At 40.8% G+C, this 17,378-nt stretch overlaps 1 protein-coding gene across 1 annotated transcript in view; it reads left to right on the plus strand.

Annotated features, from left to right (window-relative positions):
* The window catches only part of SPAG17 (sperm associated antigen 17), a 263,389-nt gene that overhangs the window by 97,161 nt on the left and 148,850 nt on the right, over window positions 1-17,378 (plus strand). The window contains exons 5-12 of the mRNA XM_036767111.1: window positions 2,192-2,381; window positions 5,124-5,318; window positions 6,650-6,852; window positions 10,023-10,187; window positions 10,842-10,917; window positions 11,526-11,632; window positions 13,465-13,602; window positions 13,694-13,807. Of these exons, the coding sequence (XP_036623006.1) occupies window positions 2,192-2,381; window positions 5,124-5,318; window positions 6,650-6,852; window positions 10,023-10,187; window positions 10,842-10,917; window positions 11,526-11,632; window positions 13,465-13,602; window positions 13,694-13,807 (1,188 nt within the window). The remainder of the gene's footprint in view (window positions 1-2,191; window positions 2,382-5,123; window positions 5,319-6,649; window positions 6,853-10,022; window positions 10,188-10,841; window positions 10,918-11,525; window positions 11,633-13,464; window positions 13,603-13,693; window positions 13,808-17,378) is intronic.

Genomic DNA, 17,378 nt, shown 5'->3' on the forward strand with positions numbered 1-17,378 from the left:
CCTGATGGGTTCTTATTTTAAATTGTATATACAGATAGTTGGGTATCTTAGAGGCATGTATCATTGAGCAGCTGTTACAAAGCAGAGGCTATGGCTGTAACGGAAATCAAAGCTGTCATTTTCGTACTTGAGTTTGGTAGCCTTAATGCAAAATCAAACAATTGAGTGTCTGGATGACAAACCCTTGTATGTATTTAAGAGAAAATCCCAGTTTCTATGCTATGGCTATTCATTGTGTTAGCCACATGCCTTTCAAAAATAGCAAAATTTATTTTCTCAAATCATTTTGGCAGTGGCAAATATTGTTTTCAAAATGAGCTAACAAGGATCTTTACTCTTATTTATGCCTACTTGATAAAAGATGCATCTTTTCACTCTAAGACTTTTTAAAATTCCTATTCTAGTGCCATCTCAAGTGGTCTTTTAAATTCAGAAAGTTAGCCCTCCTCAGAGGTAAAAATATAAGGTAACACCTGAGAAAGGTTTGTGAGTACATATAATAGAACACAAAATAGATATTGGGAAGCAGGTAGGAGCAGCAGGATGGGAGAAAATATAGTCTGAAAGGGAAGAGGATAGACCATCAAGAAAGAACTGCCTATTTCACAATTTTACTTTGTACCTACAAGACTTATGCAAATGGGACCATTAGTTACAAGACAACATGTAATAAAATGCAAAATTAAATGTATCAGATCCTAAAAGCGAATGAGTACCTTAGAGAGTCAAGAGGTGTATATATAGGGGGGAGGGAATATATGTGTGGTAGACTAAAAAAGAGCCCTAAGGTTAAAGTCATTAACCTCTACCCAGTCTTGTTGTTTAGTCATGTCCCACTCTTGGTGACCCCATGGGGGGTTTCCTTGGCAAAGATACTGGAGTGGTTCGCCATTTCCTTCTCCAGCTAATTTTACAGATGAGGCAACTGAGACAAACAGAGTGAAGTGACTTGCCCAGGGTCCCACAGCTTGTAAGTGTCTGAGGCCAAATTTGAACTCAGGAAGAGGAGTCTCCCTGATGCCACACCCAGCGCTCTATCCCCTATGGCATCACCTAGTTGCCCCGTCTCCCATCCGGGCAATTGCAGTAGCTTCCTATTTGACGTCTTATCCCCACTCCCTTGCCCCTGCAATTCAAATCCTACTTAAAGTTTATTTGAGAGATAACCCTGACCCTTAGTAACTATTTGATGCCAGGTTAGTGGCATAATGGATGGTTCTGGATTTGGAGTCAGAAAGACTTGACTTTGAATCTCTTCTCAGACACTTAGTGATTGTGTTAACCTAGGTAAGTCATTTACCCCTTTTCAGCCTCTTTGCCAATCTGTAAAATGGGAATGAAAATAACAGCATCTATATTACAGTGTTGTTGTAAAGATCAAAGGACATGCTACGTGTAAAATGACTTGTATACCTAAAAAGCATTAAACGAATGTTATTATCTTAACCTCTTAAGCAGAGGATGAAAATAATGCTTATATTATTACCTTTTATATTAATTATATCATATAAGGTATTATGTAAGTATATAATATTATATGTAATTAGATTTGATTATATATAATTACAGGCAGCTAGGTGGCACAGTGGATAGAGTGCTGGGCCTGGTGTCACGGAGATCTGAGTTCAAATCCAGCTTCAGACACTTAAAGCTGTGTGTTCCTGAGCAAGTCACTTGACCCTGTTTGTCTCAATTTCCTTATCTATCAAACGAGTTAGAGAAGGAAGTAGCAAACCACTCTAGTATCTCTGCCAAGAAAACCCCAAATGGGGTCATGAAGAGTCAGACACAATTGAAAACAACTAAATAATGAAAATATATAATTATGTAACTTACTATATATAATACTAAATCTACTATATACAACATATAATATATATTATAATTATACTACATGTACTATATAAATATGCCATATATGCATATTATAAATAATATATTGTGCATTATATTATATATGTCTACATAATATATAGTATAGTTAAATAAGTATTAAATTAATACCTGAGACGATCATTTAGAGGAAAGTGCTTTGGAAAGCAGGTGGTGCTGTGTCAGAGCTTGGTAATCACTGAGTGACTGATGACTTCTTCCTGTGGTTCCCTAGCTCTGTGTTCAGAGCACTCTGTGTAAGAACCTTGTTGGTACTGGTTCTCCCCAATGAGACCATGACCACATTCTCTCTTTCCAGGCACTGGAAGACAAACTGAAGGCAGAAAAAGACAAAGAAAAAGGAAAAGTCAAGGCTGCTGGAAAGGAGAAGAAACCAGCCAAAGGGAAAGGAGGAAAGGGAAAGGACCAAGGAGATCAAGGACAAGTAGTGAAAAAAGGCAGCATGTTGAAACGGCGGGGAGAAGAAGAGGCAATAAAAACATACATCGGTCTGTAAGACTTAAGAATTTTCATGCGTAATGTTCATCTTTTTCCAAGCCCTGTAAAATGACTGTATCAGATGACCACATCACGTATTTTCAGACAGGTATTCCCTGTCTGAGGTTTGGTTGATTCATATTAAGACAAATCTCACACACCTATTTCAGTCTTGTAAAGCTAATGTTTCAACCAAAGTGAAGGACTCTACATTGATATGTATGTTTCCTTTCCAGCCTCATGCCATAATCTGATTTGATGAGCGTGCCTTCTAGGCCTTCAATGAAATAACTGATAAAAATTTAGAACAGTACAGATCCTGGGGCACTCCATTAGAGGCTTTCATCTAAATTAACAAAATTGACTAATGATTGCTTTTTGGATCTGGTCACTTAAGCCATCTTGAATACAGTTAACCATATGTCACCTAGCCCACATCTCTCCATCTTGTCCACTAGGATGGCATGAGAGACTTTAGCAAGAACTTTGCTCAAGTCTGGGTATATCAGGTCGATAGCAATAAATCAAATCAAATAATATTAAGTACCTATCTGCACATGTATGCATATAGATTAAGCTGAGGAGGGGTAAGAGCAATAGTAATTTGGGGAAACGGAAAGAAGGCAAGATCTGAGCTGGACTGATAAATCTTCTGATCTACCAGTGTAGGGAAAAAAAAGGCAATGAGCTTAATCTGGCTGAATATGATCTTTGATAAGTCTGGATCTTACTGAACCTTATTGATCAGGATGTTCAGAAAGTGGCCTTGTGTCTGCCTGTGGGGCTTGATTTCTCTGGAGCCACAAAGGAGCAACAGGGCAGTTTTTCTTGTTCTTGTTTTTTGATGCTAGCATCAAGTGGGGTAGGGCTTGTTGTCAAGCTGTCCACTAGGAGTTTGTGATGGGGTATGCTGAAAACAGCATGTGAAGAGAGGAGGACAGAGAACCGGGGTTTCGGCTGATGGAGGTAAATGATGCTGAGGAAGAGATTAATTCATAGATTGATGGGATATTAGTTGCTGAGTCATTTCATTCTGTTATTGGGGGTTCTTCAGCCATAGCTGCCCAGGCAATTTAACAGTTTCTGATACCTCTCAGTTGGTTGGTGGTTTGCCCCTCCCCCATACAAATTTTCAGGAGAGCTGAGTTTGTCCCCAAAGGGAGTTTTGATTTGTGGAAGCGGGAACATAATTAAGAAGGAAAAATTCAAAAGTTAATGCTTCCAGCCTACATCCAGCATGAAGGATGGAATAGGCTTTTGATCTCAGTGCTAGTTCCAATTGAGTGATTCTAGCCTTCTGAGACCTTGGTGGCAAAGACATGGAAGATGTAAGATATCTGGTTGGCATAGTTCTAACCCCCTTGTAGTTTCTCTGGGGAGTGGGTGTGGAGCACACAGGGTGAGGTGTTGCATAAAAGGATTCGGAGTGTGCATGTGCTAATTTGGGGTAGGGTCAGGGGAGGGACGTGTCCAATACAATCCGACAAGTATTTCCAAAATGCCGACTTCATACGTGGCACCATGCTAGAAAATGGGGTTTTAAGGAAGGAAGAAAAAGAGGGAGGAAGAAAGGAAGGAAGGAAGGAAGGAAGGAAGGAAGGAAGGAAGGAAGGAAGGAAGGAAGGAAGGAAAGGAGGGAGGGAGGGAGAGAGGGAGAGAGAGGGAAGAAGGAAGGGAAATAGATTTATATACTATATCTATGGTATGTGTATATAATACATGATAGCCTTCATTATATAGCCTGGAGATGAACTTGGCTTTTCGAAAGCTACGCCAATAACATATAGGCACTACTTATAGTAGATAGAAAGTCTTCCCACATGAGCATAGTGACAATCTTTCTATGCAGCTACATTCAGAAGGGTTTATGACCCCGGTTGGTCACTGCGTGGCAATTTCTTGGTCCCAGTCAAAGACTGTCTATTAAATCATAGTCAGACATAGAGCATAGGTTTAGAGTTAGAAGGGGTCTTTAGGAGTTCATCTGGTCTGAAGCATCTTATCTTATGGATAAGGACCCTGGGGCCCAAATGTGTAGGAAGTCTCATTCAGATCATTCAGACAGTAGATGGCAGAGCCACATTTGAACCTGAGCCCTCTGATTCCAAATCCACAGCCCCTTTCAGTCTACCATGACGCCTCCCTCTCAGTTATGATATACCTTCGTGGAAGAATGAGCCACACTGACAAAACCACAGATAACTGAAGCAAAAATAAACTAAGTGAACACTGAATGAAATAATTCATGGCCACTGACCTAATGTTTGGCAACCACTTCTGCTCATACAGGCAGTTCTTTTGCAGGAAGCAACTCCATATACTGTATTTCCCTATCCTGTAAACACGCTGTCCCTCAAGTTATAAAATCCCCCACAGAATTGTAGCTGCTCATAACTCAAGAGTGAGCCCAGATGTTGCTCAAAACTATTAGACACAAAGAAGTTTAAGGCTTTACTTTGAACAAAGATGCGAGACTAAGCTGGTTATCATTACTACTCATCCCTTGGAGGCAGAATTTTCATCTCCAATGGCTCACATATTATATTTGCACACCTAATCAGGGGGCTTGTAAAACTGTCCAGGTTTTCTTGGCTGGAAGGGCATGAAGGAAACAAGGGGCACTTGATGTTGCCATGGCCAATGGGCCTCCTTTGGGCAAGGCACAGGAATAGTAAATACCTGTTGAATGGATGGCCTTTGACATGCTCTGTAGTGTTGTGATGGCCTGATTTCTTTTATTATATTCCGAGCAGATGATGAGCCAGACGATGGTGCCCAGCATTACTTCATCCTCACGGGCTTTCACAATCCACAGCTACTGGCAATTATGGCGGAGCTTGGGATTCCTGTATCCAATGTGATTAAGATAACTTCTGAGAATTACGAACCTCTGAAGGCACACCTGGCAGGCCTTAGCCAGCCACACGAGGCCTCGCTGCTGTCAGAAAGTATGTTACCAGATGCCCAGTTTTCTCTTTTGTAACTGAAAAGCTTAACATTGCTCACCGTTGTTGTCGTTACTAGTGCAAATGCTATTAATGTGCAGAAAAAGTGGTGCCCTAAACAGATCCTTAGCTCCCTTCATTTATGAGCTTCTCTTTCCTCTACTTCAACAGACAAATAGCCTGTCTTTTAAAAACTGAAATCCCCTTACACTGATGTACAACCACTTCAAACAGGGATCAGCAACCTTTGCAGGAAGATGAGCCATTTTTGTTGTGACATTCTTTTAAAGAGTATGATAGAAAGGCAGGCAGGCAGGCAGGAAGGAAGGAAGGAAGGGAAGAAAGAAAGAAGGAAGGAAGGAAGGAAGAAAAAGAGGGAGGGAGGGAGGAAGGGAGGTAAGGAAGGAAGGAAGAAAAAGAGGGAGGGAGGGAGGGAGGGAGGAAGGGAGGGAAGGAAGGAAGGAAAGAAGGAAGGAAGGAAGGAAGAAAAAGAGGGAGGGAGGAAGGGAAGGAAGGAAGGAAGGAAGGAAGGAAGGAAGGAAGGAAGGAAGAAAAAGAGGGCAGGAGGGAAGGAGGAAGGAAGGAAGGAAGGAAGGAAGGAAGGAAGGAAGGAAGGAAGAAAGGAAGAAAGGAAGAAAGGAAGGAAAGAAGGAAGGAAGGAAAGAAGAAAAAGAGGGAGGGAGGGAAGGAGGGAAGAAGGGAGGGAAGGAAGGAAGGAAGAAAAAGAGGGAGGGAGGAAGGGAAGGAAGGAAGGAAGGAAGAAAAAGAGGGAGGGAGGGAGGGAGGGAGGAAGGGAGGGAAGGAGGAAGGAAGGAAGGAAGGAAGGAAGGAAGGAAGGAAGGAAGGAAGGAAGGAAAGAAGAAAAAGAGGGAGGGAGAGAGGAAGAAAGGGAAGGAGGGAGGGAGGGAGAGAGGGAGAGAGAGGGAGGAAGGAAGGGAATTGATTTATATGCCATATCTATGGTATGTGCATATATGTGAGTTTATGTATACATATACATATATATATTTTTTCAGTTCACCCCAGACTGCTTTACACCAAACTCATCAATGCTGGTTTATACATTTTTAGTTGATTTTTTTTTACTGGATCTGTGATTTCATTGTTGTGGGAAAATCCCAGTGAGGAAATTGCCTTTATCAAGCAGATCAGCAAGTGCTTTCCATCTCACCATCTTAGAAAGTTGCCTAAGATACTGAGAAGTCCATCCCAGGAAGTGTCACACAGTGATGTCCTTCCTGGAATGTTCCGGTGCCGAGTAGACACCTTGTAGTACATGTGCCTCTCTAAATTCCTATGAAGCAAGAAAATTTTTTCTCCTCTATCTAATATAGATGTGCCTACAATGTCAAAAGAAATAGAAGCTGAAAAACTGAAGAAGGAGAAGGAAGTAAAAGAGCTTGAAATTTTCTGGAAATACTTGGAACCAATTCTGAATAATGGGAAACCTGAAACGAATCTCTTTGACATTGCCAGGCTTGAGCACGTGGTGAGGGAAGAGTTCCTTCCCCTAGACTGGACGGACAGTGAACTACTGGTCAGTAGCTTCCTCTCTGAGACCATCCTGAACATTGGTAACCACGAATACATGCACTCCGTTTATTCATTCCACAAAGACTGAGTAGCTACTACGTACAAAACACTGTGGTCAATGTCTTTTCATTAAATATTCAGTAATGGATATAACCTGATTCCAAAGCTTCTGTGGTGTTTCTGTGGCTAAGGCCATGGAGCAGACTAAAATAATATTAAGAAAAACTCATATTTAGAGAGCACTTTAAGCTTTTAAATCATTTTCCTCACAGCAACCCAATGAGTTAAGCATTTTAATTGTACAAATGAAAAGAAATAAAGATGTCCAGGAATTAAGTGACTTGTCCAAGGTCACAGAGCTTGGAGAAATCAAAGCCAGGATTTATTCTTTCTGCTATACAAACCACATAGAACAATGGACCTATGACTTTGGTTAGGTACTGAAGAGAGGCTGGTGCCTTTTTTAGAAATAATAAAATAATCCCAGCACTAATAATAAATTGATATTGGACGTTAGTGCTTTTCACACTTGGGCATCAATTCAAATGGCGGTGCTTCTAAGATACTTGCCTTACTCATGAAAAGATTTCTAGAGAAGCAGTGTGGATTAGTGGATATGTACACATGTATATTTGCATGTATGCATGTATGTATGCATGCATATATGTATGTGATCTGGGTGGAACACCACCCCTAGGTGTAGGTCTTCTCCTCAGTCCACCATGAATCAGTGACCTAGAACTGTATAGTGAACAACGAAGGTGCTGTTGATACCTCATCCTATAGCAGTGCCCCATGACATGTCTGAGGGATACCGCATATTGGTATGGGACCTCCTCTTGCCCTAGTTCAGGGGTACAGCACCTGTAGCCTCAAGGCCACATGTGGCCTTCTAAGTTCTTGGGTGCAGCCTTTTGACTAAGTCCAGGTTTTACAGAAGGAATCCTATTATTGAGGGGATTTGTTCTGTGAAGTTTGGATTCAGTCAAAGGGCTGCACTTGAGGACCTAGAGGGCCACATGTGGCCTCAAGGCCACAGGTTCCCCACCCCTGCCCTAGTTTATAGCCTTTCCCTGAGTGCTGTAATGAGCTCCTGGACAGACCTGAAGGTCCATAGACCTCTTTCTCTATCTCCCTGTGCTGATCTGGACTGGAAAAAATATCTCATTGTGACTTTTCCTTGGATTTCCCCATAGGATATATATCTGATACGTTTTCTTGATCTGTTTGGAAGAGTTTTGAAGGGGAGTTTGCTGCACTTCTTCCTACTAATCCACCATCTTTGTTCTGTCTTTAACCAAACCTAATAAAATATTGTTTAGTAGGACCTGGACTCCTCACTTAGAATCAAAAAGACCTGGGTTCAAATCCAGATCAACTTATTAGTGCTATTATTCATGGATAGATAGACAGACAGATAGATAGATAGATGGATAGATAGATAGGTAGACAGACAGACAGATAGAATATTTTAAGGGCTTGTTATGTGCTAGGCATTGTGCAAAGCATTGGGTATACAAATTCACGAAAGCAAGAAAATCCTTGTTCTCAAAGAGTTTACAGTCTCTTGGAAGAAAACAATACATACAAGGAAGTTAGTTCCAGTGGGATAGGAATGGCCTAGTTTGGGACAAGATAAGAGAAAAGTCCATCTATTAGATACTTGTAGTGTCTATTAGGGACAGCTAGGTAGTGCAGTGGATAGAGAATAGGGCCTGCAGTCAGAAGGTCCTCAGTTTAAATCTGGCCCTAGACATCTACTAGCTGTGTGACTCTGGACAAGTCACTTAACCCTGTTTGCCTCAGTTTCCTTATCTGTAAAATGAGCTGGAGAAGTGGCAATCACTCCAGTATCTTTGCGAAGAAAACCCAAAATGAGGTCACGAAGAGTCGACACAACTTATTGACTAAACGAGTGTCTATTAATGTGACAGAATATTTGAATTCAACATACCGGTGGCAGAGCCTAAGGTTCCAGTAGGAGAAGACTGACAGGATTGCTAACAGCATGCTGTAGAGACGGTGGCTTTTTAGTTATGGGCCAAAGCCACAAATGCATTGTTCCTTCAAGTCTGGTACAGTGGAAAGGATCTTGGACTGTGGAGACTTGAGTTTAAATATTGTCTCTGCTTCTTATCAACTCTTCAGCCTTGGGCAAATCACCTCACATTTCTGGACCTCAGTATTCTCATTTGTCCAGATAAAGGATAATAACGTTTAGAGTGCCTGTCCCGTAAAGGGGTTGGGATGAAATTGCTTTTAAGCCGCTTCCATTTTCTGAACCCTTTGAAAGCTGCTCTTCCAAAGTCTAAGTTTCATGTCAGACTCTACCCATCTTTCTTCCCCATTTTTACCAGAAATTCCAAGGTGGAACCTCCAAGGCTCCCAACATTTCTACTTCAAGCAACTTGTTTATCTTTATTGATCAGAGTTAAGCCCAGAATAGCAGTTCCCCCTTGTTATTTCACACATTTTTTGAAGGATGGAATATTCTTTAAGACAAGTCAAGAACTTTTCTGCCACTCCACTTTTGGTAGAGAGAAAGCTCCAGCAGATGCCTCAGTTATTCAAAAGTCCTTGTCCCTGCTAGATCATTTCTTTGTGCCATATTTGTAATCAGTTTGGATTCAGGCTAGCTATACCTGTCCCAAAAGTGAACGCACTGCTTTGAGAAGCAATGATTCACCATTCCCCAGATGTATATGGTTAAAGCAGATGGCCTCTAAGGACAGCATGGCAGTGATGAAAAAGTACTGAGCTTGGAGTGAGAGGACCTGAACTCAGATCCTAGTTCTGACACTTACTACCTCTATGATCCTGAGCAAGTCATTTGAGCTCTTTATGCCTCAGTTTCCTCATCTGTAAAATAAGAATATTGGACCAGATGAACTCTAAAGTCCCTGTAACCTATAACAGTTGTCTATGGTCCTGCGACCCTATTTTAGCTGTGAGCTTCTGTGACTTGGTGATTCTGAATTCATTGGTGTCCAGCCCTTAGCACTGTGCCTGGAATGCTTAATCATTGTTTATTAATTATTGATTACTATAATAATAGTGAAGAAAAGAGATACATGTGAAGGGGGGGCTAGCTTAACAATTATAACATTAGGTAGCTAGAGAGCTTTTTCTTGAACTTTCCTTCATTGGCTGTCCCTATGTCATTTCCTCCTGCAGCTGGACTTTGGTACTGAACTTTTTGAAGTCATTGCTTGCTTGATATATGACAGCCTAGACTGGAGGCGGCAGCATGTGAACTACTTAGAAAATATGAGACTTATTAATGTGCCACAAGTCTCGAGTGACAGACCGCATCTGGACATGCCCTGGACTCCTGAGGTAGCACGTTCTCTTGTCATTAAAAGGCTGACTGACTATTTAAAGAAAGTTGTTTTCCTGATTTGTGATATGGTATGGCAGAATGTTGTGTAGAAGAATAAACTGTGAAAATACCTGAGATAAATTGATACCACTTCAAGAAGTAAAAGGAGGAAGATGGGGTGAGAAGAGTAACAGTAGTCTCAGGCACATCTCTGAAGAATTGTGGGTAGAGATTAGATGTAGCTGCCAGCTCCCTTATCTCAGGACACTTGATGGCACTCATGTCACAATGATGCAACATTAATTTTTCCTTTCTGATTTTTAATAGGGAAAGATTTCCCTGACTCTCAGCAACCTCATTATGGCCCAACACTTGGGCAAGTCTGAGGTTTCCCACAGGAAAAAAATTTCCTAATGTTCTGCCCCTCCCTGAAATCAATCACTTCGGTCAGGAAAGCAAGAAGTGTTCATTTCCATCATGGGCTCTCCCTGATTCTGATAGTTTCCCCTCCACTGTAGTCTGACGCTACGCAGATGATTGGGTGGTAGATGTAGTGACCCAGACAGGCAGTTAGGAAGACCCACCAACATTATCTCAAAAAAGACATTACAATCATTAAGAGCATTTCTTTTGGCCGAAATGCATAGATATATGTTTTTTGGTGATTCTTTTAGGGAGCATCTGCAAGTTCAGCAGCCATTTCATCAAAGAAGAAAACACAGACGGATGAGTCACAGCTAACGCGGGATAGTATGTATGAAACCTTACAGATTGAGATTCAGTTCAGCTCAGCCCTTCAGTAAAACACTTACTCAGTTCCTACAGGGTACAAAGTGGCACTGGAGACACCGAGACAAAAAGAAAGCAGGCCCCTCCCTGAAAGGGATTATATTCTTCTGGGGGGCTGGGGTAGAGGGACTAGAGGACTCAAAGTGTACACAGATGAGAAAATGCTAGCAAATGTGAGGAGAGTGGAGAATATTATCAACTGAGTGGAGTTGGGGTGGAATCAAGGAAGACTTCTCAGAAGAAGTGACCCTGAGCTAAGCCTTGGAGAACTACAAGGACTCTGAGAGGCACATGTAAAAGTACATTTCATGTTGGGTGAGCAGAGGCAAGGAGGGTACCTACATTCAGTCATGAGACATTAAGTTTGGCTTGAACATTGAGTGCATGAGCAGAAGGATCAGAAGTTTGGAGGATTTTCTTTAGAAAGAAGCAATTATCCCCAAACACCTTTCTAGTATCTCTTGACCTCTTCTTCCCAATTACTCTAGTGTAGCAAAGACCCATGAGTGAAATGCTAATGGAGAATACAACTTAATAGTGCAGTGGGTTATTTCTGTTGTACACAATAGGTTCTCTCTCTGCTGAAGTGGATATGAGATATTATAATGACTTGATGGAACAGATTCCTGAAGAATTCATTTCTGTGCCTTTGATACTTAACGGCATCTTGGAACAGGTGGGTAATCCCACAGAGTCACTTCTCCAACTCTGTGACCTTCAGCAAGTCACTTACACTCTCTATGCCTTGGCTTTCTCATCTGTAAATCAAGGACTGATTGATAGTGGTGTCTGATCTTATTTTCTTCCTGAAGATCCCTGTGAGAATAAAAATGAGGTAATGATTATGAGGGGGGAAGGTGCAGTCGTCTTTACAGAGGACAAGACTTGAGTCAGAAGCCCTGGGTTCAATTATCAGTTCTTCTACTTTCTGTTATTTGACTTTTAGGAAGTCACTTAACCTGGCCTCACTTTCCTCATCTTCAAAGTGGGGGGTTGGTTTAGATGGCGGTGCCTTCTAGCTCTATATCTATGATCCTATTGTAACTCAAGGCTCAGACCATTTGCTAAGACTCCACTTACTGGTAGAGAATGATTACTAGATGTTCTCATGCCTGCATGAGAGGTGGAGTCGGCAAGAGCTTGGGAAAGAAGAGATCCTGATTCTTCTGGCTACTAGCTTCCAGAGATTATACACTCATTTCCAGGTCCTCTTCAAAGACAACAGATAGGTCAAGAAAGATGAGGACTCAGAAAAGACCGTCAAATTGGACAATTGAGAGATCATTGTTAATATTAGAGAAAGTACTTGGAATTGAGTGATGACATCAAAAGCCATATTGCAAAAGATTTAGGATTTAGTGAGTGGATGGGAAAGGGAGACAATGAATGTAGGCAGCTTTCTGTAGTTATTTCTCTGAAAAGGGGGAGAGTTAAAGATTTATCTTGAGGGGCTAGTAGGACCTAGTGAAGATTCGTTGGGGGGTGACTTAGACATATTTGAAGGAAGAAGGAAAGGCTCTAGTATATAGGGAGAGGTTGAAGATGAGAGTGGAGCAGGGCAGCAGGGATGATTGAGTTTGTAATCTATTGGAATAGATGGGAATGTATAAGATCCAGGGCATATGCAGAAGAGTTAACCTTGGCTAGAAGAAGGGCCATCTCTTTATCAGGGACTGTGGGAAAGGAGGAAAGAGAAGAGGATGAGATGAGGGACTTTTGAAATGAAAAGAAGACGGAAAACACAAAGAATGGGTTGTATTTTCTCAAAACAGGAAATGAGGTCTTCAGCTAAGAGGGAAGTGGGAGGTCCTAGAGGCTTAAGTAGAGAAAAGAAGATTGGAAAAGTGGGGAGCGAGATAGGGAATTGATTAGAGAAAAATAAAAGTGCTGTCCTGATGCCATGATGGCCCAATTAAAGTTTGATAACATGAATCTTCCTGACTGGAAGGAAATGGAACTTCCTCCAGTTCCATTCATCAGCACATGAGTAAGAGCAGAGGAAGTAGAGCTGAGGTTTGGCATTGGATGAGGGGAAATAAAACAAAGGGATGAGGGCTTTAAGAGTAGATTGAATTGACTAACTATGGGCTCAATATTGGAATGGGAGGAAAGTAAATTAAAAGTAAGAGTAATAACCACTACACTACACTGCCTCAGTTTCTCCATTTAGATAAGAATTTTATGTAGTGATCACTCGAAAAGTTTAACAAGCTAATGTGTAAATGTTGAGATTTTTAAGAGAAAAGTACAAGTTTAAAAAATACATTATACATTCTTATTTCTGTAGTAGTAGTGTCTCTCATTGTATAATTGTGTCTAGTTGTATGTACAATATGAACTTAATGTGTATTTCTACTTATTTGCTTAATTTAACAATTACTGGTCTTCTACTTGCATGACTATTTTATTTTCCCCTGATTTATGGAATTATATAGTTTCATCAAAGAACTGGTCTTCAGGGTAGCTACTCTCTTGAAAGGAAGTGAGAACTTTTTCATATTTTAATAGATTGTGGCAACAGAGAATGAACTTCTCCCACCTAGCTTAATGCCACCCATACCCAGAGAGGATGGGTTGGATCCCAGGATTGCAGCTCACATTGTATCCATCCTGCCATCTCTCTGTCTCACAGAGTCTGAAAAAGAGGTAAGTATGGATTCGTGCCATCCCATTTACCTCCACCACTGGAAAATCTTCAGTCTCTTTTAAAAATCTAACATGATTTGCCATTAAACAGAATCTGCATCGGCTGTTCTTACCTGAAGATGAGAGAGAGAAAAAAGCAGATCAGAAAGGTCCTATCATACTGAACTACCATGATGCACAGGGTCACAAGAAGCAGGTACTAAAGGTAATTATTATTAATATTATTATTACACACGTAACATGAGACACCTGGCATAGTGGATAGAGAGCAGGAAAACTTGGGTATAAGTCCTTACCTCTGACATGGCTGTGTGATCCTGGGCAAGTCATTTAACCTCAGTGCTCTACTCTATAGGACTCTTCACAATCATAAATTATAAAAAAGGTGCCAACATGCTTTGGTTAAAAGAGCTTTCTCACCCAAAATTCCCTAAAGTCACAGAATCCAGTTCCTATCCTCCATACTAATTGATGAAGATGATGATGGTGGTGGTGGTGGTTGCGGTGATGACATGACAATGGTGATGACCATAAGATGATAGTGATGGTGATGACAATAGTAATGATGATGGTAGTGATGGTGATGATGATGGTGGCGATGGTGGTGGTGATGATGATGATGATGATGATGATGGTGATGATGTTGGTGTTGGTGGTGATGGTGGTGGCAACGATGATGATGATGAGATGATGGTAATGGTGATGACAATGGTTATAATGATGGTGATGATGGTGATGACAATAATTACGATGGTGGTGATGATGATGGTGTTGGTGATGATGATGATGTTGGTGGTGATGGTGGTGCCAACGATGATGATGATGATGATGAGATGATGGTAATGGTGATGACAATGGTTATAATGATGGTGATGATGGTGATGACAATGGTTGTAATGATGGTGATGATGATGACAATAGTTACGATGATGGTGATGATGATGACGTTGGTGATGATGATGGTGATAATGATGATAGGAAGCCTGTTGTGGTTGCCGCTGGTCTGGGAATCAGGAAGACCTGAGTTTAAGTCTGGCCTCTATCACATACTAAATTTGTGACTTTGGGTAAGTCATTTAGCTTCCCAGGGTCCCAGGAAATTCTCTTTAAGACTAGAAGTTGTAGAAGAGTTACCAATTTGCTTTCAAAGAAGGCATTTCTTTATTGGATTTCCCTATGCCACCAAAATTGCAATTTTGTATTAATCATAATCAAAATCATGCCCCACTTCACTCCCCCCAAGTTTATTCCTCTTTCTCCCTTCTCAAATTACTTTATACATATTTATCTACATACATGTAGAATATAAACTCCTTGAAGATAAAGACTATGTTGTCCTTGTAGAGGCAGCAAGGTGATGCAGTGGATAGAGCACTAAGTCTGGAGTCAGGAAGAGCTGAGTTCAAATCTGACCTCACACACTTACTAGCTGTGTGACCCTAGGCAAGTCACTTAATTTCTCTTTGCCTCAATTTCTTCACCTATAAAACGGGGGTAACAATAGCACCGACCTCCCATGGTTGTTGTAAGGATCAAAAGAGATAATATTTGTTTAAAAAAAGTGCTTAGCACAGTGCCCAGCGCATGGTAGGCATTCTATTCCCTTCTCCCTGCATTCCAGCATCTAGTACAATGTCTTAGATATGAGGCATTCAATAAATATTTCTTGAGTTGAATGCTCTCTAGTTTCCCCCTCCATCCTCTTCCAGCTGCACCTGTATTGGCCATTGCCCTTCACAAAATATAAACAGAACTGAAGAAAATATTGCAGAAGTGGTCTGATCATAGCCAAGTATCATCTAATTATTATTAGTCTCACTCCATACTATTTAACAAGCATTTATTAAGTACCTACTGCGTACAAGTCATTGTGCTAAGCATTAGCAACAAAAATAAAATAAAACAAAACAAAACCGTGCGATATGTTTCCAGGAACAACAAGCCAGTATGATTTAAATGGGGATAACATGAAGCAGGGTAATATGAAGGAAGACTGGAAAGGAAGGTAAGAACTAGGTTGTGAAGTTGAAGAGTTTATATTTCATCCTTGAAAGCCTACAGATTTTTCTGCAGGTAGTGCTAGTCCAATCTGAATCTGACTTTGGCAGTTGTATGGAGGATGGGTTAGTGGAGACTCTGGAGGCAGGGAGACCAGTGAGGAGATTCAGGTGAGAGGTTTTTTGGACACTACATCACTAATGAGGCACCCTAGGATCACATTAGTTTTTTTTGTTTGTTTTTTTGTTTTCTTGTGGTTTTGGGGGGGGGGGGCCAGGGCAATTGGGGTTAAGTGACTTGCCCAAGATCACACAGTTAGTGTCAAGTGTCTGAAGCCGGATTTGAACTCAGGTCCTCCTGACTCCAGGGCCAGTGCTCTACTCACTGAGCCACCTAGCCGTCCCATTAACCAGTTTGTTTTTTTTGTTTTTTGGGGGTTTTTTTGTTTTTTTTGACAGTATTGCACGTGCAGTCTACTAAGACTCTTGAAATGTTGCCTAGTCAGGCCTCCCCTGTCTCATACACAGGAATTCGATTTTTTTAAAAGCCCCAAGTACAACTTTAAATTCACCATTCTACACATAATTTTGGTGAATTTGATCTAGTAAATAGAGTACCAGATTTGGAGTCAGGAAGACCTGGATTCAAAACCTACTCTTAATACCTGAATTGCTGTGCAACCCTGGGTTACCTTCTCTCTCTCTCTCTCTCTCTCTCTCTCTCTCTCTCTCTCTCTCTCTCTCACACACACACACACACACACACACATCACACACCTAACCACACACACACACCTATACCCACATGTGTGTGAGCTTTTCCAAAAGTCTTAGTGCAGTTTTAAACTAATAAAGCTTAAATCTCTAGTGTCCGAGCTTCATAACCTTGACATTATCTTCATCTCCTTCCTCTTCCTCACCTCATATGTCTAATTATTTGACAAATCTTGCCATTCTACTTCTACAATATCGTGTATATGTGTGTGTGTATGCACATATATACGTACGTGTGTGTATATGTATATATCTTATTCATGCAAACAGCTATCGTGCTATTTGAGCACCCAGGTTATTTCAGTGGCCTCCTAATTGGTCTCCCTGCCTCAAGTGTGACGCTGTCTAGACCAGTTCACTGAATGCACTGTTATCAAAACAATGGTTTCGCCACTCAGTGAGCCCCAGTGGCCACCTCATTACATCTAGGATCAATTATAAACTCCTCTGGTTAGCTTTTAAAGCCCTACACAACCCAGTTCTAACATATCTTGCCAATCTCATTGGACATCACTCTTCTATCTTTACTCTATGACCTGGCCAAACTGGCTGCCTCTTTGTTTTTTTTCCATCTCTCATCTTCCTCCAAGCTCCCCGGGAATAGAGATTGTTTCATTATTCATGTTTGTGTCCTCAGCACTCAAAGTAGTGTCGGACACACAGTAGGTACTTAATAAATGCTTGTTGATTGATTAAAGTTTACAAAGTTCTCTATAGAGAGCATCTAAAAGTGCAATTTTAAGCTACTAAAGCTTAAAACTGTATTGCCTTTTATTTATCATGTTTGTCATATATGTATGTAATATCACATGTAAATATATATATATATAAAATATATGTTATATATTATAACCATATGTAATCGGTATATATGTATATAATATACTTATATAGAGTTTATACTGTATGTAATATATAAGTATGTTTATATATGATGTGACATATGGTTTCCCCTATTAACGAGCTCCCAAGGAGCTTGCATTCTAATGGAGGAGACAAAAACAC

This window comes from Trichosurus vulpecula, chromosome 7 (genome assembly GCF_011100635.1).
Source record: "Trichosurus vulpecula isolate mTriVul1 chromosome 7, mTriVul1.pri, whole genome shotgun sequence".
NCBI classification, from domain to species: domain Eukaryota; kingdom Metazoa; phylum Chordata; class Mammalia; order Diprotodontia; family Phalangeridae; genus Trichosurus; species Trichosurus vulpecula.